At 45.7% G+C, this 24,536-nt stretch overlaps 2 protein-coding genes across 6 annotated transcripts in view; one reads left to right on the top strand and one right to left on the bottom strand.

Moving 5' to 3' along the window:
- SEC24C (SEC24 homolog C, COPII component) overlaps positions 1-24,536 on the bottom strand; it is a 108,268-nt gene that overhangs the window by 31,025 nt on the left and 52,707 nt on the right. For 2 of the 5 annotated variants that reach the window (XM_075935695.2, XM_075935698.2), the window contains exons 1-6: positions 17,530-17,666; positions 12,847-13,049; positions 10,051-10,137; positions 4,394-4,535; positions 1,874-2,049; positions 25-498 (exon numbers count right to left, since the gene is read on the bottom strand). In XM_075935695.2, coding sequence (XP_075791810.1) covers positions 25-498; positions 1,874-2,049; positions 4,394-4,535; positions 10,051-10,137; positions 12,847-13,021 — 1,054 coding nt within the window. In that variant the 5' untranslated portion in view covers positions 13,022-13,049; positions 17,530-17,666. Of the gene's footprint in view, positions 1-24; positions 499-1,873; positions 2,050-4,393; positions 4,536-10,050; positions 10,138-12,846; positions 13,050-17,157; positions 17,290-17,529; positions 17,670-24,536 lie in introns of those variants that run through there. The other 3 variants (XM_075935697.2, XM_075935699.2, XM_075935700.2) reach the window with 3 other exon arrangements.
- The window catches only part of SYNPO2L (synaptopodin 2 like), a 43,007-nt gene continuing 39,819 nt past the window's right edge, over positions 21,349-24,536 (top strand). Inside the window, exon 1 of the mRNA XM_006135908.5 lies at positions 21,349-21,679. Coding sequence (XP_006135970.3) covers positions 21,575-21,679 — 105 coding nt within the window. The 5' untranslated portion in view covers positions 21,349-21,574. The remainder of the gene's footprint in view (positions 21,680-24,536) is intronic.

The raw sequence follows: 24,536 nt of genomic DNA, 5'->3' as shown, positions 1-24,536 counted from the left end.
AAAAGGAGCAGGAGGGTGACTTACCATTCTGCTGCATTTGGTATCCTGAGGGGGAAGGATGAGTGGGTGGAGGTGGTCCCTGGAGGCCAAGCACTGGAGGCCCGGGAGGAGGCCCTGACATGGCTGGATGAGGTGGTGGTGAAGACACATGATTAGGCTGGGAAGTTGGTAATCCAGTCAGAGCATGTCCAGGTAACGGTGAACCTTGCATGGTTGAAGGTCTTGGGGCCCCTGTAGTAGAAGGGTAACTGGAAGGTCCAATCCCTGTGGAGCAGGGAGGTGAGACAAAACCAGAAGCTTGAGGGGGGTGCTGAGCTGACATTGGTGGACCAGAAAAAGCAGGTTGGCCTAAGGACAGATTTGGAGACAGGCTGGTTGGAGGCAATCCATGGGACACATTTACAGGAGGGGGTCCTTGGCTTGAAGAGTAAGGTGTGTAGTGACCAGATCCAGTTGCAGTAAAGCTTCCTGAGGCTGAAGGAACTGATGTCGAGGAACCTGATGAGCAGAAATCAGTCATAATTTACTTGTACACACATACCCGGGTTAAGAGAGCACACGCAAAATCCATGCCCTCTAACGGACCTTGATCTCTTCTCCAAACCTCGTCATCCCTCAAACTACAACCTGCTCCTAAATCAGACAAACTCTCAGGGTGTGTCTAGACTACACCTCTGTTGGCATAGGGATGTAAATGAAGCACTTTAAATATCCTGTGCTTCATTTGCATAATCACATCATGGTGCTGTTTCGAACAAGTGCCATTTTGAAACTGAAACCACAGTTTAGACACAGTTTTTCCGACAACAGGGCGATTTTTCGACAACAGGGTGATTTTTTGAAAGATCCTGTACTCGAAGTGTTTCATTTACATCCCTCTGCCAACAGAGGGATGTAGTTTAGACGTAGCCTCAGAGAGACCTTCTGTAACTGAGGAGCAGGGAGGCTGGGAAAATGAAGTTTCTAACAAGGTCCTGAATCACAAGTTGTTCCCTCCCCATCCCATCCCCTAAAATGACCTGTGATCCCAGGAATATAATTTCATGCTGTCTAACATTGTGAGTCTTTCCATTAATGAACAGGGCATTATGAAGTGGGCAAAGCCAGACCGAAAAGCTACCGAAAGGCTCTGTCTACGTAACAGGCTTTACAGTGGTACAGCTGTACTTGCTGTAAAGTCTCCCATGGAGCTGCTCTTTGCCAGCATAATCCAATCACTCCTAGCAAATGCTGTTTGGTACATCGGCGGGAGAACTACTCCTGCTGACAGCATGGTCCACATCAGTTCTTTTATTGGCGCAAAGTATGTCAGTAAGAGGTGTTTTTTCAGAATCCTGACTGACAAAAGTATGGTGTAGACAAAGTCTACGAATGCAGAAAATGATATTCTTAATGCAGATTTCCTGTATCTCAAAATGTGTTACTTTCTAAAGGTATTTATATCACACTGTTTATAGCGGGAAGTTTGAGAGGTATTTTGCCAAACGTGTACAATTTGTAAACTTAAATTCCACTTGTCTCCTAAAAACAGGAAGTGTATTATTATATAGTGCAAACTAGGCTTAGTTTACACACAAGACGACCTAGTTCCATTGCTATCTTCAGCTTTCTGTAGAAGGCAATGTTTTGTCAACTGCAGCAGCAGGAATGACATGGACAACAAAGAAAAGGGTACTCAAATTCAGCTCTCCCCAGTAACTTCCTATGACTACCAGATCTATCTGAATACTACCATGACACCCAGTGTCCAAAAACACCACCTCTTCCTGGAAGAAGCTCACTGCCATTCAACAGAGAAATGGCTCCACTAGCAAAATATGAACACAGACAAAGCAACTGTACATACACAACCATAAGAGCCATAACAACTCACCATAGCCCAGTCCAGCTGGGGGAGGAGCTGAGGATGAAGTGCCTATCTGCATTCCTGCCATGTGATTGGTCAGTTGTTGTGCACTGGTTGGGGGAGGGCCATATTGCTGGAAGGTAGCTGGTTGGCTAACAGGTGTGGGTGCAGTGCCTGGTATGAATGGCTGAGATGCAGAGGGCCTGTGAGAGGAGAGAAGGAAAGAATTCAACCATTAGTGAGAGTTTCTTTTATGTGAGGAATTACAAGTTTCCATGCTTATGAAACGACTGAGTGTGTGACACACACCTCCTTGCTTTCAAGTTGTCGCAAAACCTGAGAACTAAGCATGCAGCCATGAAGTCAGATACACAGTACAATTACAGCTTCTGCGCATCTTTCAATATTCTGAAACACTTCTGCTACCAAACCCCAATGTCTCTCACAGCATCAGTATTCTTATCGATTCACATCACTACCCACAGTGCTTTTGGCGTCCCTGCAGTCTACTGGCAGAGTAGCAATGCTCTGCATGGCCAAGGGGGATACCTGCCTTGTACTTCTCAGTCTCACCCCCAGTTAGACTGGGACACCAGGACGATCAGCCATTTTGGGCTGTTGGAAAGGGAAATGCTCATTGTCAATCAATGGAGACTATGGCAGACAAATAAAGAAATGCTATCTAGCTCCTGAAAGGGTCCGTGCTCAGCCATCTTCTAAACATACTGGCATGTCAAAGGAAAACCCTCTGAGCGCCACAGGGGACACGAAGCCAGGAACAATGTTAAAAAAGTCAGTCCCACAAGGATGAATACGGTGAAGTTTAAAATAGAAGGATGATGAGCTGGAGCTAAGACAGGAATTAATGCGACTAAGAAAAATCAACATACAGAAGCTGAACAGGCTACTGGAGCATATGACAACCAAAATCTGAAGTTTTTGAACAGATAACAGTAACTACAGAGAGCCACTGTTTGCACTGAACTGTATGTATGAGTGTCTGTTTGTGCCACGTAGGTCCTTCTAGAAGCTTTCCAGAGGCAAACATTCAGATTGTGTAGCAAATTCTCCCTCCTGTGAAATGTTTTATATGCTTATCACATGACAGTATGGGAGGACACTCTCTAAGATCAATATGTAAAATCCACTGCAGGAAAACACACGGCTAACTTTTGGGCCTGCACAAAGCAGTGTATTCTTTCCACGCAAGAGAAATTTAGAGACAACATAAACCGGTTACAAAAGACAATCATTTTTGCCATGCTCACACTGCTTATGATTGCTTAATACTCATAAAGGGAGAGGGAGAGAAAAGTTATTCCATAGCTCAATGACTCATTTCCATAGTACTTGGGTTGAGAGTTTGAACTCCCTCCCCCCCCCTTCAGACTTACACACAAGAGAGACCAGCCACAGGCAGTAACTACCCACTTTCTATGCTTCAATCTTATTCTGGTCATTACAAAGACCAGAATTTTTAGTCTCCTTTCAGGGACTAAGTCTTAGAAGCATGTACGTCTGAATACTAAGTGGCCATTCTTAAAATTGGTTGGTTCAAAGTTTGGACTCCTTTCTAGTCACCTGTATTTTAAGTACATGCGATTCTTTAAATATGGTCTGCATCCAGGGGACGATACTTTCCCCTAAAAACCTAAAGACATCAACTCGGTACACATAATAACCCTGAGCTAGGTAACAGACAGACTGTTTCAGGAAGTGACATTAAGTCTCATGAGCTTGAAACTCTATTCTAAAGGAGTAAAAAAAACAGTTTAAACCTGATTTTCCAAGTGGCTGAGATGTCACTTCACACAGACGCCAAGGAAATGGGGAAAGAATCTCCGAGTTCTTTTGCTGTTTTGATTGCATTCCTTTCCATGTTAATGCAAAACAAAAAACTCTAAAGACATGTCAAAACCTCTTGCATGTCTTCAGTAGCAAAGAGATGAAAAGTGGTTTTGCCCTTTTTGGGAGGGTGGGGGAGGAGAGGAAAGAACTAGGGATGTTAAATATCAGTTAATTGAATAGTTGAGTAACCTCATGAATTCTTATCAGTTACTCGACTAGTCGATAGTCCCCAGGGGTGGGGCTGCCAGCCAGCGAGGAGCCCCCCCTCCCCCGCCCCGCCACTTCGTGCTCCTGCCTCTGTATCAGAGGCGCAGTGTGGGGTGCCAGGTGGGAGTTGATCTGTGAGGGGAGCCAGTTTAAAAACCAGCTCCCTCACGCACCAACTGCTGGTTGCCCCGCACTGCTGCCTCCTACGGGAGCTGAGCTGGGCCGCCTGCCTGGCTCCTAATACATTGTAAGTGCAACAGTGGGGGTAGGTCCCAGAACCTGCATGGGCCAGGACTGAGCCAGGCTGCTAAAAGATGTACTGGCAAGGTGTGGGGGGAAAATGCACGTAGTCTACAGCATTAACCTACAAGCTTTTGCTTGTCGGTTAATCGACTCCACTGTTACATCCCTAGAAAGAAGTATTGCACGCTAGCAGCTGAGAGAGTCAAGGTGTCCCAAGCTGCTCCTATGACTTGATCTCCTTACAAATACCTTTGCATCTGGACTGCTGAAGCTCCAATCCCATTCTGCACATCTCCTTGCCCAAACTGACTATACACCGGCTGGCCAGCAGGAACAGGTGCTCCAGAGGTTGGAGGGGGTGCTCCAGAGGGAGGAGGAGCCCTTAATGCACCTAGGGACACACAGAAATTTTAATTGCATAGATCACCTCTCAGAAATCTACTAGCACTGACCAAGTACCCCCAAAACTAAGGGAAACAAGAATCCATGTGCAAGAGGAGATGAATCACGTGTGAACAAAGACTGTGTCTACTCAGGGAGGGGGGCAGCCACAGTCCACATCCACAAAAAAAACCACAAACAGCCCCACTCCTGGGCACCACGCCAACAGCCCCAGCACTCTGGGTATTGCCGTCAGGGGTCAGATAGGAGGCTGGGAATCCCAGGGCTGGCTCCTCTGGTCTCACCTTCGAGACAGAGCCTCAAAAGCACCCAGGGACAGCACCCATCTAGCTAGGATGTCTCCACCCGTGGCAGTGCCTGGTACAGTTGCTTTGGTGTCACTGCCAGTAAGGCATGTAGGAATTCCCGGTACCACCTCTGTAGAGGCCCCCCTCCATGAGGCCCCCTCCCCACATGGGGAGCATCTGCATTCACAGCCCTCCACACAGTTTCCACACAGCTGTGGCCCTTAGCCCAAACATTTACCCTCCTCTGGTCTACACCGACCTTTCACCATTGCAGCTCCATTCATAGCAACAGCAAAAGCCCTTACGTGAACTGAATGCCATTGCTTTTAGCCACTGCTGCCCACCCCTCCCGCTCACAAGAGCTCTGGATAACATGAGGTTAAGTCTCAGCAGTGGATGTGCCCCAATGGCAGCACAACCCAAATATTGAACTGAAGACAAGGCTCCAATGTCTATCACACTGTCAGCTACAGTGGAGAGACCCCTTTTGCGCTAGTGGCTACCTTATTGCCAGCCCAAGGAAAGGAAGTGACCAGGTCACTTTCCACAAACCTTCTGGCTGATGAAATCTATTAAATGACTGTTTCCTGGCTGACTATTTGTGATGTAATTGGAAACAACATGTGAAAACTGCTGTTTCTGGAAACTTGGAGTTTTGTGGCTAACAGACATGGTCTCACATGTCAAATCAAACTGCTTCCGTTACATTGTGGACATAATTCAGCAAAACTAAGTCTGTCTTCTCTAGCAGTCCCACCCCACACAAGGTAGTGCCAGAGACCTGTCTGCACAAGCTTAGGTTTGGTATGATCATGTGAACACCACACTTACGGACACTTAGCAGCACTATCAAGTCACCTATTCACAAAAAGGAATACGTATTTGTATTATACACAGGATTAGCTGCAGAGGACTTTAATCTGATGTAGCAATTTCTGTTTTATCACAGGTGGTGCCCTGACCGTAGGCATCACTAAGGATGTTAACTAGTGGTTAATTTACTAGTCGATAGGCACTTCCGCATTCCCCCTCTGAAACGTACAACCACCCCCCACTGGGACTCTTCTACATTGCAAAGGAGGAATGCGGAACTCCACGTGCAGCCAGGGCCAGTGGGAAGTCCCACCGACTCCCAGCTGCATGCCGGTGCCAGCTTTGAAACGTACAAAAGTCCTCAGCAGAGGCTCCTGTGCATTTCAAAGAGCCAGCACAGCATGGAGCCTGGGCTCAATGGGGGACTAAGTCCTCTGCTGTCCCTGGGCTCCATGCTGTGCTGCCAATTTGAAATGCCACACAAAGCCTGGGTGATCACAGGTTCCGCGGAAATGACATGCTGGAGCCTTGGATCAAATGGGGAATCCTAGCTGATCCTGGGTTCAGCTGTGCGGCGCTGCCCCTTTGAAGTACCTCCTCTTCCCCCACCTCTGCTGCCTCTATCTGAAATTGACTAGTCAACTGACTATCCAATAATTATTTGCTTATCTGACAGTTGACTTGTCCTTAACATCCCTAGCCAGCACCAGATACGACGCAGTATGCTGCTAGCATCCGCCATCATGGAGTTCTGAAATAAACAGAGTCATAGGGGAAGCTACTTCTCAGTCCCAAGAAATTGGGTTTTGTGAGGGACTCACTCCTTATACATTCTATTCTGCCTCTATAAGCATGATCTTATTTAATCTACTGGCCTCAGAGATAGCACAGATTATGCCTCCTGTGAACAAGTTTCCCCCCCTTTATTAGTTTTAGGAGTTACCAAAATGTCACTCAATAGCCTGCCTGCCTTTCCTCACGCTAAAAGAACAAAGGGACATTTAAGTTTGCTGTCTATAACCTTTATTATTGTATCTGCCTCCAATACATCAGATCTCATTAGTCTCCTCTCTGAACAGTCCTCACACTTTTTATCTTTCCTTCCCATACAGCAGTCCCTCCAGGCCTCTAGTCATTTGAGCCCCTTCTATTTCTGCTATCTTTTTTGAGATGGGTGACAATTTCATTTAAGAAATGTTAAAAGACACTTTTTAAGTTGATTTTCAACAAAGTGGTGGAAAAGGCGGCGTTACAGATGGCAAATAGGAAACAGAGGCCGAAGACATTTGATGAAGCAAAGCTGAAGAAAGTGATATCTGGGTTTGACTGGAGCCAGACAGAAAAGTGTGATGAGGACTATAGTATCTTTGCTGACAAGCTGAGATGTTGCTTAAAAGCAGCTGAAATTGAAAAGTTGAAGGTGAAGGGAAGAATCTCGAAAGGAATGAAAAGCCTGCTGGAGAAGCGAAGAAACATGAAAAGGAGCTCAGATAACATCGAGTACTCCATTCTATGCAAGCTTATACAGCAAAAGCTGAAGGATGACTGAGAACTTCCGGAAAGAAAAACTCCTCAAAACAGCTGAATCACACAAAAGCTTCAGGACATGCAAGCGGGAATTGACGCAGTATAGGACTGAGCATAACAGCACTGAAGAACAAGGATGGAGAGACAGTAATCGACAGAGCAGGGATGGAGGAGGTCTGGTAAGGAATTCTACATAGAACTATTCAAATCAAGAATCAACGTCCCCCTCCCAATGCTCCAGGAGTCAGAAGAACGCGTCCCCCAATAATCGTCAGTGAAATGCAAAGAGTACTATACCAGATGAAGAAGGGAAAAGCTCCAGGCAAAGATGGAATAACGTCAGAAATGATTTCTGCAGGAGGCAAAAAACTTTGGAAGGCCCTCGCTTTAAGATTAAATTGATATCTTGAAGGAAAAATACCATCAAGCTGGAAGGAGTCAAATACCATCTTGCTGCATAAGAAGGGTGATCAAGAAAATCTTAAGAATTACCACCCTATATGCCCACTCTCTCATATTTACAAGCTCTTTACAAAGGTGATAACGAACCAACTTTCGCAGAGCTTGGATGAACAACAGTCAAGAGAGCAGGCAAGGTTTCGAAGAAATTTCAGCACAATCAACCATATATTTACCCGTATCCAGCTCCTAGAAAGAGCGAGGGAATACAAACTTCCGCTGTGCATTGCTTTTGTGGACTATGAAAAGGCCTTTGATAGCGTCGAGTTCAATGCAATATTAAAGGCACTCGCAGAGCAGGGCATTAACAAGCAATACATCAATTTGTTGACGGAAACGAATACTGGATGTACAACAGATATTACTCTCCTCGAAACTCCCCTCCATATCCCAATCGAGAAAGGTGTGAAGCAAGGAGATATGATTTCACCAAAACTATTCACTGCATGCCTCGAAATGGTTATGAACAAGATCAACTGGAGGAGTGATGTCAACATAAATGGAGAGTGATTATCTCATCTCAGATTTGCGGACGACATAGTATTAATTGCTGAAAGCACCAACCAATTGCAGAGCATGCTACGAAGATGTGACAAGAAAAGCAATCAGGTCGCTCTGAAAATGAACCATGCAAAACGAAATACATGCGATCAGACGTTTTACGAAAAGCCCAAATAACGACAACAAGAGAAGAAATCGAAGAAGTGGAACAGTACATATATTTAGGCCAAGAAGTTAATATGCGCCAAGACCTGAACTGAGAACTCTCGCGAAGGATTTGGGCAGGATGGTGGGCATTCAATTCCATCAAGGACATCCTCAAAGGGAAAAAATCGATAAGACCACACGTACAAATATCTTCAATTCAACAGTGCTGCCAGCCATGTCGTATGGCAGCGAAACATGGGCACTGACGAAGAGAGAAGAGCAGCAAATATTGGTAGCTGAAAGGGTAATGGAGTGAGCTATATTGGGAATTTCCCTCCTGGATCGTATTCCAAATGAAATGATTAGAGAACGCAGTGGCGTAAAAGATATTATTGTGGAAAGCAGACAAACTGCAATGGGCAGGCCACACAGCACGGCTCACAGACAATAGGTGGACCGTAATTATTGCTGAGTGGTACCTGCGAGAACAGAAAAGACCATCCCGTTGGCCTCCAAGAAGATGGGAAGATGACATTGTTAAATGTTTTGGATGAACATGGAGAAGAAAGGAGAGAGTGCAAGAAAAATGGTGGACGTGTTGTGATTGGCGCAATCTTAACGATAGCTGAAGACCAATCGATCCAGGTGAAGACACTTTTGGGGTTTCCTTCTCATAATGAGACAGACTATGAAAAACTGTTAGGGATTGTGGGATATAACCTTGCTTTGTGTCCATCCAATGCACCCAAAAAGTGTCTCTAAACTCATTCTTAGAAGGGGATAGTGGAACTATTCTCGTCAGCATAATTTAAAATGCATAAACACATGAAAAGAAGTTTTTGATGGTGATTTAATTTTGTTGATAGAAATCAGTCTCTTGCAAATTTATCACTGCTACTCATGAATGCACTTCTTTAATTGTTTCCATGCAATTGCTCCAAGAAATCACAGGAACATATTTGCTTAAAGCCGTTGGTTAAAATTTCCAGATACTATTAGTGTCACAGCTGGAAAGGAAGCCCCCCTCTTTCTTCCCATCATTATCCTCAGGCCCGTCTCCAATGCAGGCCCCATACCAGTGACAGACTTTCAACAGGGGCATTTTATTTACCAGTCACACTGCCCTAAGACTAAAGATACTTTGACCAAAAAATCTCACTCTCTCTAGTGAAATGGTTTTAGTGGATTTGCCCCAGTTTAGACCTCACAATGCCTTGAACGAAGACGACAGACAACTGAACATAGGTTTAAATCAGGCTAACTACAGGGATCCTCAGGAATTTCTACTAGAATTCTTTCTTTATACTGTAGGCATGTTTCTGGAGGGTTGCCAGGGAGCGGAACAATAAGAACACCACCAATCTTCAACTGATACACTTTGTTACTGTTCACCACCAAAATTCCCTTTAATCTTTTCCATCCATGAATGGAATAAATCTGCACATGTGCAGAATACTTTCATGTGCACCAAGGCATGCACAAACATGCTCCACCAGCAGAAACACACACACTAGTGTGGGTGCTCTACTAAGTATATGGGCGGCTTTTGAGTTTCTCCTGAGCAGTCGCACAAGCGCCCAGTCACAGGGAACTCTGTTCACCCATTCACCGGGAACTCTGTTCACCCATTCACCACTTCCTTGAAACAAAACATTCAGATCAAACATGGAAGTAACAGATTTCATAAAAACACTCAGAGAAACTATTTTTGCTGTAGGGACAGCAGGATGTCACCACCACAAACACTCCCAGAGAGAAGAAAGCCTTTACCTATGAAGTTAGGTGCAAGAATAGGAGTGTCAGAATTGAGGCAAACAGGAGAGCCCTTCGAAGGGAACCCCAAGGAAGGGAAGTAACCTGGAAAGACAAAACACATCAGCAAGTGCAGCCCAAGAGACAGTATTCAGAGGTGAAGTTGACAATGCCAGCTGAAGCTGGTTAGCTTTGGAGCAGAGGAAAACCCATGGAGATGTAGCATGGCTCTATTTATTATACCCCACAAATCCTGAAGTTCTCTCCACTGATATGCCATATTACTATTTCATCGTCTAGAAAACACCTACTCATTGTAGAGACTACAGGCTTCACTAGTATCAGGCCTGGTTAACATCAAGTATTCCAGCAGCAACCAGGCATTCAGAGACCATCGTAGGCTTGCTTTCCCCACCAAACTCATCAGAAAAGCAGCCCTCTTGTATGAAACATTCATACAAGTTCAGCCCATGGCAGATTTCTTCCACATTTCGCTAAGAAGAACTAGCTACTGGTCAACGTGTCTCCATCCCACTTATCGGTGAAACCTCATGGCATGGAACCTCTTCTACTCTGCTGCCAGCTGGGACTGTCACTACCATAAGAGTCTTGCCAGAAAATGGGGATTTCCCCTCTAAAAGCAAGTCATAGCAGCCACTATTTTCTGTCTCCGATTCCTCTCCACTGGTTTTTAAATGTAGCTCCAGCTGCAATTCTGAAATTCCATGATGTTAAATTTCTTCCAGCCCCTTGCAGTTCTGGACTGGGTCATGGACTCTACACCACACACCTTGGTATGTGGTAGGGAGGAGATGAGATGGCCAGAGAGCTGGCAGAAAAGGGGAAGAATCAGAGAAGGAAGCTGGTCAGCTCCAGAAAGTGATGCAAGCAGCAGAGCAAGGGAGAAGTCTCTGGTAAAACAACCCCGCCCCAATTCATTTTAAAGTTGCCTGCATTTCAATTATATATATGGCTGTACATCTATCAAGCCCCGGATAATACTATATCAAGTAAAACAATAAGTATTTAATCTTCAGGGGAAATTTCATGAATATGTACGTCAGTGGTTTCATGTCCCTCACATTGGGGGTCCATTCATCTAATTCAAATGGGCAATTATGTTATCTGCCCTCCCTGTGGTATTGCTTGTCTCCCTCCAATTCCTTCTCACATCTCATGTCAGGCAGTCATAGGAACAAATGTCCACTTCTGGCTGCTATGTTAATAGAGCATTGTATATTTCTCTTCCTCCTCACACAAGCTTTTTAGAGAAGCTCGTCAATTTCATGTTGGTGAGAAGCACTGGACTGATAGATTAAAGGCTCTGTCCATGAAGTATGGTAAACACGAGCAGGTAATTCAAACATCTTTCACACCATCCCACTAATACCCTTCCACTATAATCTGCAAAAACCACCTCTCAGCACTACATGGAAAAAAGACCCCAATGCTCCATTTAATCACTGGCCTCATCTTTATCATAAGCTGGTATTTTGGGATGTGGGCCCCTGTCAAATGGGAACAGGCAAGACCAAATTCACTCCACTTAAGACTGCCACGAGCCATCAGATATTGGCACCTTCCAGTCACTATTGACCTGAGCTTGTTTTGTTCTGGGGACTTAGAAGCAGAAAGGTTGATAATCCATTACCCCCAAGTTACTGAGACATTCAGTATCTTAGATTTTTGAGAATAATACTTTAGCTACATCTGTAATTGAGTAGTGCTTTGTTGTTACTGCAACCAAAATAGAGTTGAGCAGAAAGGGCTAAAAAGTAAAAACAGCCAATGGTCTTGAAAAGTACCCTCAAGCCTTACATCACTGTAGTATCCAACAAAACCAATCAGCAGTTTCATTTCATAGACATCAGAAGGGGTAAACAGAGAACATGGCATTGTTCCCCCAGAACTAACTCCCAGATTCTGATTACAGTAGGAGGACAAATATTAAACTTTCCATAGTAGTTCCTAATGAAAATCTGAACTAATGTCATCTTAGCAGAAGTGATTCCAATCATGCACACAACAGTGAAGGGCTGACAGTCATCAGTGGTTGACATAGTATTAGGTATCAATGGCAGAATTGTAGCCCATAGGAGTCCAACTTTTTTACAGACACAAGGTACATTTTTTCATGAAAATTGAGTTATTTAGTTGCTTTCCCTCCACCATAATCTAAGAGTTGTGCTCTTCAGTTGCTTTTCTGCTGGGACTGCATTGTTTTGTTACAGCTGTCTTAGAGAAGATGGAGAACGTTAGATCTGCCTTGCAAATAGAAACGAAATAAAAGCAGATCTTATTTGGATCATCACTGACAGTAAACCAATAATGTTTATTTATTCATTTATTGTTACTGGGGCCACATGTCTACTGGTCATTTCACCAACTCTACCACAGACTGAGTATGTGTAAGCCACAGATCTTTTCTGCAGATGAGTATGGAGCTGCCTCAGTCACATGCCTTTGCCACTATTACTGCTCTCAATCTAAGCTTAGCTTAGATTCCCTGTGCATTCTTGCTTCCTGACTACATGAGTGGGGGAACTATAGGGAACAAGCTGCCACTGGATTGTCTTAACTTTTAATCTGTAGGATAACAAAACATGTAAGCCCACAGTGAGCTGCTCAAATGGCATCTATGCAACAGTGTGATGCTGCATCACAACAAAACCCATCTTTTACCTTGATTTCCAAAGAGTTAGCAGGGTCATTTATATTAGCATTTAGCTAACAGCAGCCCACCAGCTCTGGAAAAGCATTTCCAATGCACCCAGAAACTCAGACTATAAGCTGCTATGTCTTGATTAAGAGTACCTGGTGGAGGAGCTGGCTGCTGATACCCCGGCATCGGACCATTGTAAGCTCCATACTGAGAATGATGAACTGCAGGCATTTGCTGCCCTCCATAACCAGACTGCTGGTATCCCTGATATCCAGGCTGAGGCTGCCCATAAGGAAGCCCTGTGTGAGCTTGCTGGTTTACACTCATTGTGTTCACATCCCCAAACTCGTCTCACCTGCAAGGAGGAGATAAGAGAGAACACAATTAGAAAACAATAGTCCAAACTGCAGCCCTTGCTATGAAAGCAGCTGAGCAGGAGCTGGCTACTAGTAAGCCTGAGAAGCTAGAGGAGGAAGTGTATTAGTAAAACATTCTCACTTGGCTTCAATGAACTAACTGCCTTTGGAATTCCTGGGAGAAGAGAATTGTTATCTACATAAAGAAAATGCTTTACAATGACCTTAAGTGCTGGTAACACCACTGAGAATCACCATCAGCACACCACCTCCTACAAAATGCCTCAAATAATACTTTGCACTTATGTCACACTGAAGAATTATTAAGCCTCACACCACCCAGAAGAAAACTATTGCCGCATTTCAGACAGAGAAGCTAAAGGAATACAGGTGTCATGCCCGAGATGAACTTCTCAACAGCAGAATGGAACTGTACTGAGGAGCTCCTAGCCCCACGCCCTGTGCTTAGCTTGTTACACCTTGCTTCCTTGATACAAATGGATGTGTACTAATTACGTCAGCGCACAGAATCCAGAATAATTTTAAAATGTCATCTTGACACTAAGTGGATATAATTTAAATCCTATTTATCTCCATAATGAAATTTAAAATGACAAATGCTCAAGAGAGACTTAACATTCAAGGGGAACACATCTCAAGCTAGGAGAGGTATATGGGCAGAGTTACATGAAGGCCAGGCCATGAAGGGTAGGGAAATATCTTTGCTTCTTTCAAAAAGGCCAGAAAGAATTCTCCATCTGCATAAGAATCAGGACTACAGAGGATTATGCCTTCTGGCCAAGCACATCAAATCTGACTCCTTGTTTTCAGGGCTGGGTTTACACTCACTCAAGCATTAGATCAATCACTTCCAATTAAGATCTCATGCAGTCCTAGCCTAGAAAGCAAGAAAAAAAACACAATATAGATACTTCTCTTAGGACCCAATATATAGAATCAAGCTTAGCTATCAAATAAATATGGGACTTTCTGGTCAAAGCCATTAGCATAATTGCCAGAGTTATGGTCAGTTGCCTTCAGAGCTACAGTGGAAAAATCTTGTGTCCAAGTAGAGAAGAAAAGGAAGCAGCTGAGAGGTTTTTTCAAAGGATGAGTAGAACAGGCAGTTCCTGGAGAGAGATCTTGGAGTCACTGTGGATTGTTCTCTGAAAACATCCACTCAATGTGCAGTGACAGTCAAAAAACAAGCAGAATGTTGGAAACCATTAAGGGATAGAGACTAAGACAGAAAATATATTGCCTCTATATAAATCCATGGCATGCCCACATTTGGATAGAGGCCATCCTCGCTATAAGACAAAGATATATTCCAAAAAATTTGGCCTTACAGTGAAACAACTTAAAGCGGGGAAGTTTTTTCCTGTGGCTGACTTCCATTTGCATGACTTAAGAGCAGAGAATGGGAGGACTTATCCGTTCCTACAAGCAACAATGACTTTAGCGTGGAATGGATGTATACTGGGGCGACTTATGGTGGGAACACTCCTGTACTGCATGCAGATGTGGTTGCCTCATCTCAAAAAAGATATACTGGAATTGGACAAGGCTCAGAAAAGGGCAACAAAATGATGACAGGCATGGAACTTCAGTCATATGAAGAGAGATGAATAAGACTGGGGCTTTTCAGCTTGGCAAAAAGATGACTAAGGGGGACATGATAGAGGTCTACAAAATCATGACTGGTGGGGAGAAAGTAAACAAGGAAAAATTATTTACTTCTTCCCATAACACAAGTAGTAACGGGTCACCAAATGAAGTTAATAGGCACCAGGCTCAAAACCAACAAAAAGTGTTACTTCATTCAATACACAGGCCAAGACTAACAGGGTTCAAAAAAGAGCTAGGTAAATTCATGGAGGTTAGGTCATGAATGACTATTAGCCAGGAAGGAAAGGAATGGTGTTGCTAGCCTTTGTTTTGTCAGGGCTGATTAATCATTTGATGATTTCCTGTTTTGTTCATTTCCCTTGGGGCACCTGGTATTGTCACAATGTAGGAACTAGTTCTTCTCAGATCAGAGAAGTCCATGGCACCAATCTTACCCCCACAGAACAGTGGAATTCACATATCTGTTAACAGCACAAGTTTGCATCAGAACTGAGAATTCCATGATGCTCACCTGAAGAAAACATTTCTGAAGGAAATTTTGAGAGAAGAGATCTGACATCCTGAAACTCAAGGCCTAACACCTGGGAAGGTTCTGAGTTAGCTGACAATCCCCTCCACTAGAGTCTTGGGAGGGGGTCAGCTACTTTATTATGCCTGGTCAGACTGATCTGACCAGCGCAGACCCACTCAAAGAACCAGCTGTGTCTTTATGGAAGTGCCTTTTTCTTACCGGGCAGCTTAATAAAACTGCTGGAATCACAGCTGGTGTTTTCTTCATTCAAAGAGTCTGACCCTAAATCAATGGAACTTGTTACTGTTCCTTTAGAGACACTTTGATGAAAGGACATGCCTTTTCAACCTGAGACTTTACAGTGCAGAAGCAAGGAAGATGTAGATGGTACCCTACCTATGCTGAAGGCACCTTTTGGGGGATGTGGTACACCAGATTTATGAGCTAACAGAGAATTTGGATACAACAGGTCCTGAAACAGAGTTTTACTATTTTTATCTGGAAATGGGTGACAGGGGTGGGATCACGTGAGGATTACCTGTTGTGATCCCTCCCTCTGGGGCATCTGGTATTGGTCACTGTTGGTAGACAGGATATTGGGCTAGATGGACCTTTGGTCTGACCCAGTATGGCTGTTCTTTTGTATGAAGTTTATCAGAAGGTCTTGCAGGCTTTATAGTCTTTAGTTAAATGCTTTTCCCTAATGCATACAAAACATATTCACCATTCTAAGGCAGGGATCACATGGGCAAGGGAAGCCGTCTCCAACCATGGTTTGGCTGACTGATCCCTCAACTTGGGCAAGACCCAAGTTGACCTATTTACAGTAATGTGACAAAAATTGTTGAAAATGTCAAGTAAAATTTTAACTTAGCCTAAACCTAACTTTAATCACACAACTATTTTAGTATCAGAGGGGTAGCTGTGTTAGTCTGGATTTGCAAAAGCGACAAGGAATCCTGTGGCATCTTATAGACTAACAGATGTTTTGGAGCATAAGCTTTCATGGGCAAAGACCCACATGCATCTGACGAAGCTTATGCTCCAATACATCTGTTAGTCTATAAGGTAGTTGTGACAAGGAGTCCTGTGGCACTTTAGCTACTTATAATAAGATTTTTGTTTATACTGCAACAGAAAAAAAAAGATGGCTCTGTGACTTATGGCAGAGAAGAAAAAACTAAAGGACTGCAAGTGTGTCTATTTACATGATCTTTGGAACATAGGCTCCAGAGACACAGATGGAACCCCAACTATTTATCAGAAAGGTTCCTCAGCACCTTGCCTATATATGCAGCTACTTCACACATCATTCTCACATCTTGCTGCCTAGGAAACTATGTGGACTTTCTTCCCTGAACTTCGCACACTTTAGTACACTTGATAAAAAGTTGTAACCGTTTAAGATTTGTACATGATAGTAGGGTCAGGAAGAAATTATGTTAAGTAGTTACAGATATGGAATAGTAAAACCAAAATATACAACCTACTAAAATTGTACTCACATAGCTCTAAACATACAAATGGCCATACTGGGTCAGACCAAAGGTCCATTTAGCCCAGTATCCTGTCTGCCAATACAAAATGCCCCAGAGGGAGTGAACACAACAGGAAATCATCACGTGATGGTTCTCCTGTCATTCATTTCCAGATAGAAGATAAACATTCTGCTTATATATATCCTTCACACAGTATTTTTTTCCAAGGCCAAACTATCCCTTTTTATATTTTGGCACACCACCAACTGTATTTTGAGCACTACTGTAGCACACACAATAAATAATCACTTTTTACAAGATGGAAAAGGTTCCAAATTACTCATTCTTCGAGCTTCCCAGTGCAACACATCATCTTCACCTAGTCTTTCAGACAGTGAGCTCTTCAGAGCAGAAACTGTCACTATACTGAGTCTTGCTCAGCAATGAGAAAATCAGCCTAAAAAATACATTGTTAACATATGAACTCACTTCCACAGGAGCCAACACCGAGTTCTTCCCTTGCCTCTTCCTTGGCGGGTTTGAGGCTGACGACAACCTCGGTCACGTTTTGTAACAAGCTCAGTTACCATCAATTAACTCTAGGGTTAAGGAGTAACAAGGCTACAGGAAGAAAACAGCCCGAGTCAGAAACTAGCAGCGAGGGCCAGAGGCCAGGAAGGAAACACAAGAGCTGTGCAGACCCCGCCTAGCCCCTCGCGTGCAGAGGCCACGGGCCCGGCGAGCGGCCAGCCCCTCCCCCCAAGCCCTCCCCCGCGGGACGCTGCACCGGCCAGGCGCGGGCCGGGAAGCGCGCAGCGAAGCAGGGCCCCGGGGAGGCGCCGCTCGGCCCCCGCCGCTCACCGGTCGCTCCTGCTTGGGCCTCCCGGCGCTGCTGTCCAGGTGCCTCCGCCGCTGGGGCCGCTTCCGGTTCCCGGCCTGCCGCTCCCGCCGGAAGTGCCCCTCCCCGCCGCTCTCTGCCACGTCCCCACTCGCGGCCAACCCCCGACGGCCGCGACACCAGACCACGCAGGGCCCGGATGTTGCGCAGGCGCCCTGAGGCCGCGCAGCTGCGGTGACCCCCCCCGCTGACTTTGACGTCGACGTCACAGGGCTCGCACGCCGGCGGCTTCGCGTCTCCCCGCTGGGGAACGCCTATATGCGTGACGTCACAGGAATGGCGCCGTAGCGGCGATGCCTGGGGAAGGACCGTGGATGCTACAAACTGCTCGCTCATTGGACCACAGCCGTGGGGTCACCAGCCAATGGGGGTCGCTCACCCACTGGGATCACAGCCCTCCAGCCAATGGGGGTCGCTCACCCACTGGGATCACCAGCCCTCCAGCCAATGGGGGTCGCTCACCCACTGGGATCACAGCCCTCCAGCCAATGGGGGTCGCTCACCCACTGGGATCACAGCCCTCCAGCCAATGGGGGTCGCTCACCCACTGGGATCACCAGCCCTCCAGCCAATGGGGGTCGCTCACCCACTGGGATCACAGCCCTCCAGCCAATGGGGGTCGCTCACCCACTGGGATCACCAGCCCTCCAGCCAATGGGGGTCGCTCACCCACTGGGATCACAGCCCTCCAGCCAATGGGGGTCGCTCACCCACTGGGATCACCAGCCCTCCAGCCAATGGGGGTCGCTCACCCACTGGGATCACAGCCCTTCAGCCAATGGGGGTCGCTCACCCACTGGGATCACCAGCCCTCCAGCCAATGGAGTCGCTACCCAAATTGGCCCCAAGTGTGGTGGTGCCATCACCATTTCAATGGACACTGAACTCAGGGATCACCAGACAGTCACCCAATGGGTCACAAAGTTGACATTGTTAGCTGCTCATCTCCTGTAACACAAGCTCAATGAGTTCACCAGCCCCAGAGCCAATGGCCTCACTTGCCCACTGGGCCAGAAGCTGTGGTGGGTCACCACCCTCTCACTGAATAGGCCATGAGCTAACTTGACCCAGTGAAGTTACCAGCCTCTTACCCATAGGTAGGGCACTACCAAATTCACAGTCCATTTTGGTCAATTTCATGGTCATATGATTATTAAACATGGTAATTCTCATTATTTCCGATATTTAAATTTGAAATGTCACATTGTTGTACTAGTAGGGGTCCTGAACCACACAGTAGTTGTGAGGGGCTTGCAAGGTTACTGTATGGGCATTGCGGTATTGCTACCCTAACTTCTGCACTGCTGCTGAGAGCAGTGCTACCTTCAGAGCTGGGCAGCTGGAGTCTGAAGGCAGAGCTGCAGCTAGCAGCTGCGCAGAAGGAAGGATAGCCTGGTATGGTGTTGCCCTTAGAGCTGGGCCCTTAGTCAGCAAATACCACTCCCTGGCCACCCAGCTCTGAAAGCAGCAGTACAGAAGTAAGGGTGACATCAGTATTGTTGGGATATGTAAAAATGAATAGGGGTCTGGGATAGTGGTAAGGGGTCAGCCACAGCAGGCATTGTCTTTAAACATGTTTTTCCCCTTTATCCTGGCAGCCTTGGTTGCACTGAACAGTGTCTTGTTTTGTCTTCGCACTTGTTCTGTAAAAATATTTGCTGGGTCAAAGTGCTTTTCTCCTCTCTAAAAGATGCTGCCAAAGACAGTATGTAATGCTGATTCAGCTAAAAACCAGTAAGCAACAAACAGGGGTGGGTATAACTGTATTCGTCACCTGCTTATTAATATTCATTGTATGCTATTTTACATTACTAAATAAGGCTTTAGGGAAAGTAATGATCGACGTGTGAATTAACATACTAAAGTAGATAAAAGGGTGTAATTGGTGCCATGTTGTTGCCACTTGGAATGATGTGTTGGGGATTCAAGGTTAACGTGCATGGGCAATAAAGCAGTTCCGTTTACCCCATCTGCTCCTGGGTCGCCTGTTTCTTCTCTAACAAGTATAGTATTTACCACCATCACTTCTGTGCTGCTGCTGGCAAAGTGCTGCCTTCAGAACTGGGCTCCTGGGCAGCAGTTGCCACTTTCTAGCTGCCCAGCTCTGAAGGCAGCACTGCTGCCAGCAGCTGCACAGAAATAAGGATGTGGATGCCCGCGGACATAAAAGTGGAAATCTGCGGATTTGCAGGGCTCTAGTTCCATGCTCTTAGCTGTGGAAGCCAGATTCCTGTTGCACCAAAAATCATTATGGCTGGTTTGTTCCCTTGCAACAAACCCCGTTGCCAGCTTTGTCCACATATTCATTCTGCTGATACCATTATTGGACCTAACCAAGTGAGCTATAAGATCAAGAACACATATTCCTGCGCATCCAGAAATATAATCTATGCTATCATGTGCCGAAAGTGTCCGTCTGCTATGTACATTGGACAAACATCTCAGACACTTCGCCAAAGGATTAATGCCCACAAAACAGATATCAGACAAGATCACAAAGAGAAAACAGTTTCTTGCCACTTTAACCAGAAAGGACACTCTCTAAATGACTTAGCCACCTGCATTCTGCTACAAAGACCTTTTACATCTGCACTTGAAAGGGAATCCTCTGAACTGTCATTCATGTTAAAATTCGACACTTACCAACAGGGACTTAACAAGTCTTTGAACTTTCTCACCCATTACCAAGACAGTTTCCTCAATTATCACCTGTAATACCATTAACTCACAAACATCCCACTCTCCCTACCTTTAATATCAGCAATTCACAGACACTTACCTTCCTTCCTCCCCCTTCCCACCCCCCCGCATCCCCCTTCTGTTCTGCAATGTGATTTGTCCTTTTCATATTTGTTCATTTTTTTAAATTCTATCCTTTGGTATATATGGTTGTGACTACTTTCTTCCACTATTTGATCTGAGGAAGTGGGTCTGGCCCACGAAAGCTCATCATCTAATAAACCATCTTGTTAGTCTTTAAAGTGCTATATTGTCCTGCATTTTGCTTCATTATGGCTGGGGACTTCCTTAGCTGCATTGGGTACCCAGGGCATCTTCCATGCCTTGTCACACACTAGGGATGTTAAGAAGGGGGAATTTAATGAATTGAGTAGTCAACACATTTTTTTCGATTACTCAATTAGTCGATAGGCAGCTGGCTCAGTCCTGGACTGGGCCAGATCTGGGACCAAACCCGCTGTGGCTCTGCAATTTAAAAGGCAGTAAGAGCCAGGCAGACTGTCCCCTGGCTCCTACTGCGTTTTAAATTGCAGAGCTGTAGCAGAGTTTGGTTCTGGACCCCGCGCGAATGGGGACCAGGCTGGGCTCCCTGCCTGCCGGGCTCCTACTACATTTTAAATGGTAGTAGCCCTGGCCCCGGGGAATGCACAGTAAGAAGAGCTCCTGCCAGTATTCACAGATATAAGGGAAAATGTTTCTCCATTCAGATTCCCTGAGCCAGGCCAACAACTGAGCCTGCTGCAAGGGAGTTTGATCTAGTGTCATATCTCTTTCTGCAGCTGTCATTTTAATGACTCCTGAGTGCTGGGTGAGCCCAGGAGCTCTCGTGGGAGTGAGAAGCAGAAATATCAGTTTTTACTGAAATGCTTAAAAGAAATCCCTCCAGCTTTAAGGGCATGAGACAAAGCTCTAGAGACAGACAGGAGGTGAGCTATTTTCAGCCACACGGTTGGAGAGATGGGGGGGGGTGAGTGAGTGAGATTGACATGACACATGTGAGGGACAACTCTGGCCCCTTACCAAAAGCAGAATCAAATACTAAATCATAGGCAGCAGAGCCGCTGAGAGTGCAGAAGAGCAGGGAGGCTGGGTTCATGGGTAGAAGCTCTCCTCTCATGCTTGAGGGAGAAAGTGAGGAGAGGGCTTTCCAGGCAATTCCAGAAAAGGTAGAGATGGAAGGGGGAGCTGCTACCCCGTAAGAGCTGGGGGTTTGCCTTGAAGAGGGGAGGAGGCTATCAGAGAAGACAAGAAACCAAAAGCACTGAAGTCATGGGAGCTGAAGATGAAGTGCTGGTCACGCTGTCTGGTGGGCCCCCCTGGGGCTTCCGGCTGCAGGGGGGCTCTGAGCAGAAAAGGCCCCTTCAGGTGTCAAAGGTAGGACTGGAGGACGGTAACTGTTCAGAGCAAGGCAGCGCACTTGATCCCAGATGTGCTAGGAGAGCCGCTGCCGTTAAGGAATGCTCTACTAACACAGAGGGTCTGAAAGGAGACGTGGGTGGGGTGGTCTGGCAGTGCGCGGGGAAGGCTGAACATTCTGAAACGTGTGTTACTGAGATGAAAATAGACAGCCAACGGGCAGGTGAGGGTCTGCTTCCACTGATGCACATCACTGCTCTGCACAGCAGAACTGTGACAATCCGGACACTTCATAAGTTGCTCAGTTCTCCTCACTTATCAGCAAAGCTGTAAAAGCAGTTCATATTACAGAGGCTTCATGATTTGTGTAACACATCCAGCAGCACATTCTGAAGTGTGCAAAACATTACAATTATTTGACAAGGGTCAAATTAACGGAACCAAAGCCATTTTGTGATACAGTGTCTGTGGCTTTTCTTTATCTGTATGTGTTCATTAACTTGCAGTATTCTACCATCACAATGGGTCTCACAGCCATCAATGCAAATCACTGTGGGTCTCCTGTTTTGGCAGAAGCTATGTAATTGCTTGCTAAGCTGAATGAGAGCAGCAGCTATTGGTTCAGAGTCCAAGAAACTGAAGGTAGGAGAGGGAAGGATGAGCAGGAATCAAGATGACCCTTGAAGTGCATGCTTACCGATGTGCAGTTGCTGTAGGTCTCTCTTTTCTTTGCTCAAAGTGATCGTAGAGGAGTGCTGAAGTATGACAGCTAGAAGAAAAATTCCTCGGCTTGCTTAATGCACAGCTACTGCCTTAGGCTTGACCCATGGATATTTAAGATGCCACGGCAGCAGCAGCAGCCGCAGCAGCAAGGGCAGGAAGTGGGTATAACCAGAAGCTTCTGGTTTCTTAGGAAGTTTGTCCCTATGTACAAGCTTTGGAAAAGGGCTTGTTCTGCAGAAGTTCAGCCAAATGACACAGAATATCATATCTTGGTCCCCAGCGGCAGGTCCCTAGAGCAGGGAAGGAGGATGATCACCACCAGGAGAATTTCTTCACATATGCTGTGGGGTCCTGACTGCTGTGGGGAAACAAAGCCAACACCAATGAGCTTAGCTAGCCAGAGGTTCTGTGCAGAATGAGGGTTTTGGCATTCCCATAAACTGTGCCAAGTCCCCAAGGTTATTTCTGTTGCCAGTTCTGCATGGCACTTAGGAAGGGGCTATCTGTGTGGCCAGGCCTGTCATACACAGTCAGGGAGGGAGCTGTCATTGAGACAGGCCTGCCCAGGTGGGATGGTATGGCATTCTGATAGTGCAGTGATGAATGGGGCATAGATGCATGAAAAGAGAGAGAGAGAGAGAGAGAGAGACAGAGAGAGAGAGAGAGAGAGATGGGAAAGAGTTATCAGTGAGCTCAGAGCTGAAAAAAGAGCTGGCTAAGAAAGAGAGATGCCAAGGTGAAAAACATTGCATTAACATACATGAACTATGACTTGTGTTGTGACTCATTCAGCAGAGACTGGATGGGGAGGGCACAGGAATAAAGGTGAACTTTGAGATGGCGCTATAGATGTTATGGACATGACTGTGCTGTAGCTAGTAGGAAATGTTTGTGCAGACAAACCAGGAGGCCTGCAAAAAAGTCCAGTGATGTGATCCTAGGGAATGTCAAGGATCACATGCAGCCCAGGAAAGCCATTGTAGGAACCCCGTGGCAGGATGTACACCCATGGGACAGTACCAGATGCTTCAATATACCCACACAAATTCTAATGATATGGCAACCAGGCCAGAGTCTAATCTGGGCCTAACGTGTGGAAATGAGCCAAGCATGATGAATGGCAGATACATGGGGACATGGGCATTGCCATACTGAGTCAGTCCAATCTTACATCCTGTTTCTTGCCATGGCCAAAGCTGGATGCCTCACAGGAAGGTTTAAAACCGCCATAGTACATCTAATTATCTGTTTACTATGGAGAAAAACTATCTCAACTCAGCTTGTTATCAGCTTCTGTCCTGAGATGTGAGACCTGATAGTCCTAGTAACTGAACCCTAGTTTCACGAGGCATAAAGGAGTGGTCGACAAAGGCGTTCCCTGTCGACTGATCCACGTCTTGACTGCTGCGCTGTGCCGACGATCAGCTGACCCAGTACAGCGTGGCGGCCATTTTTATTTTAATGAAGCCGGGGATATTTAAATAAAATAAGGGATAAGGGATCTTTCGGAAAAGGCTTTATTTTCCGCAAGATCAGCGTCTAGACTGGCACTTTTTTCCGGCAAAGCTCCATGCGGAAAAAAAGTGGCAGCCATTTTTATGCTAATGAAGCGGGGGAGATTTAAATCCCCGCTTCATTAGCAATTGCGATACGTCTAATTTACATCCCTTTTCCGAAAAAGGGATGTAGTCTAGACGTAGCCAAGATGTCTACACAGAGGATAGACATGACTTTGCCTGTATGAAGTGCAAGCTAGTTTCCATATTGGAAGAGAAGGTTAAAGGACTAGAGGTTCAAGTATTAATGCTGTGTTGCATCAGAGAAAATGGAGACTTTCTGGATAGAAATCAGGGTTTGGTACTGCAGGTGCAGTGTACTGAGGAATCAGAGGCCAGTGCAGAATGGGGAAGAAAATTGGCAGCATGTGCCCTGCAGAAGAAGGAAGAGGAGAACCCATGTATCCCCCAATGCAGTAAGAAATCATATTCAGGCTCTCTGCACAGGTATTACAGTGGAGAATGACTTGGAAGCGTTATCTGAGGGAGGGAATCAAAAGGAGACCCCGTCGAGCAGAAGATATGGGATGCATCACTCTAGGGATGGGGGTTCCAATGACCACCACTCTCAAGAGGAGGAGGTGGGTGTTGGTGTT

The sequence above is a fragment of the Pelodiscus sinensis genome, chromosome 8, assembly GCF_052426305.1.
Source record: "Pelodiscus sinensis isolate ZL-2025 chromosome 8, ASM5242630v1, whole genome shotgun sequence".
Taxonomy (NCBI): Eukaryota; Metazoa; Chordata; order Testudines; family Trionychidae; genus Pelodiscus; species Pelodiscus sinensis.
Note: the sequence above shows the minus strand (reverse complement) of the source record. Positions and strands in the feature narration are given on the sequence as shown.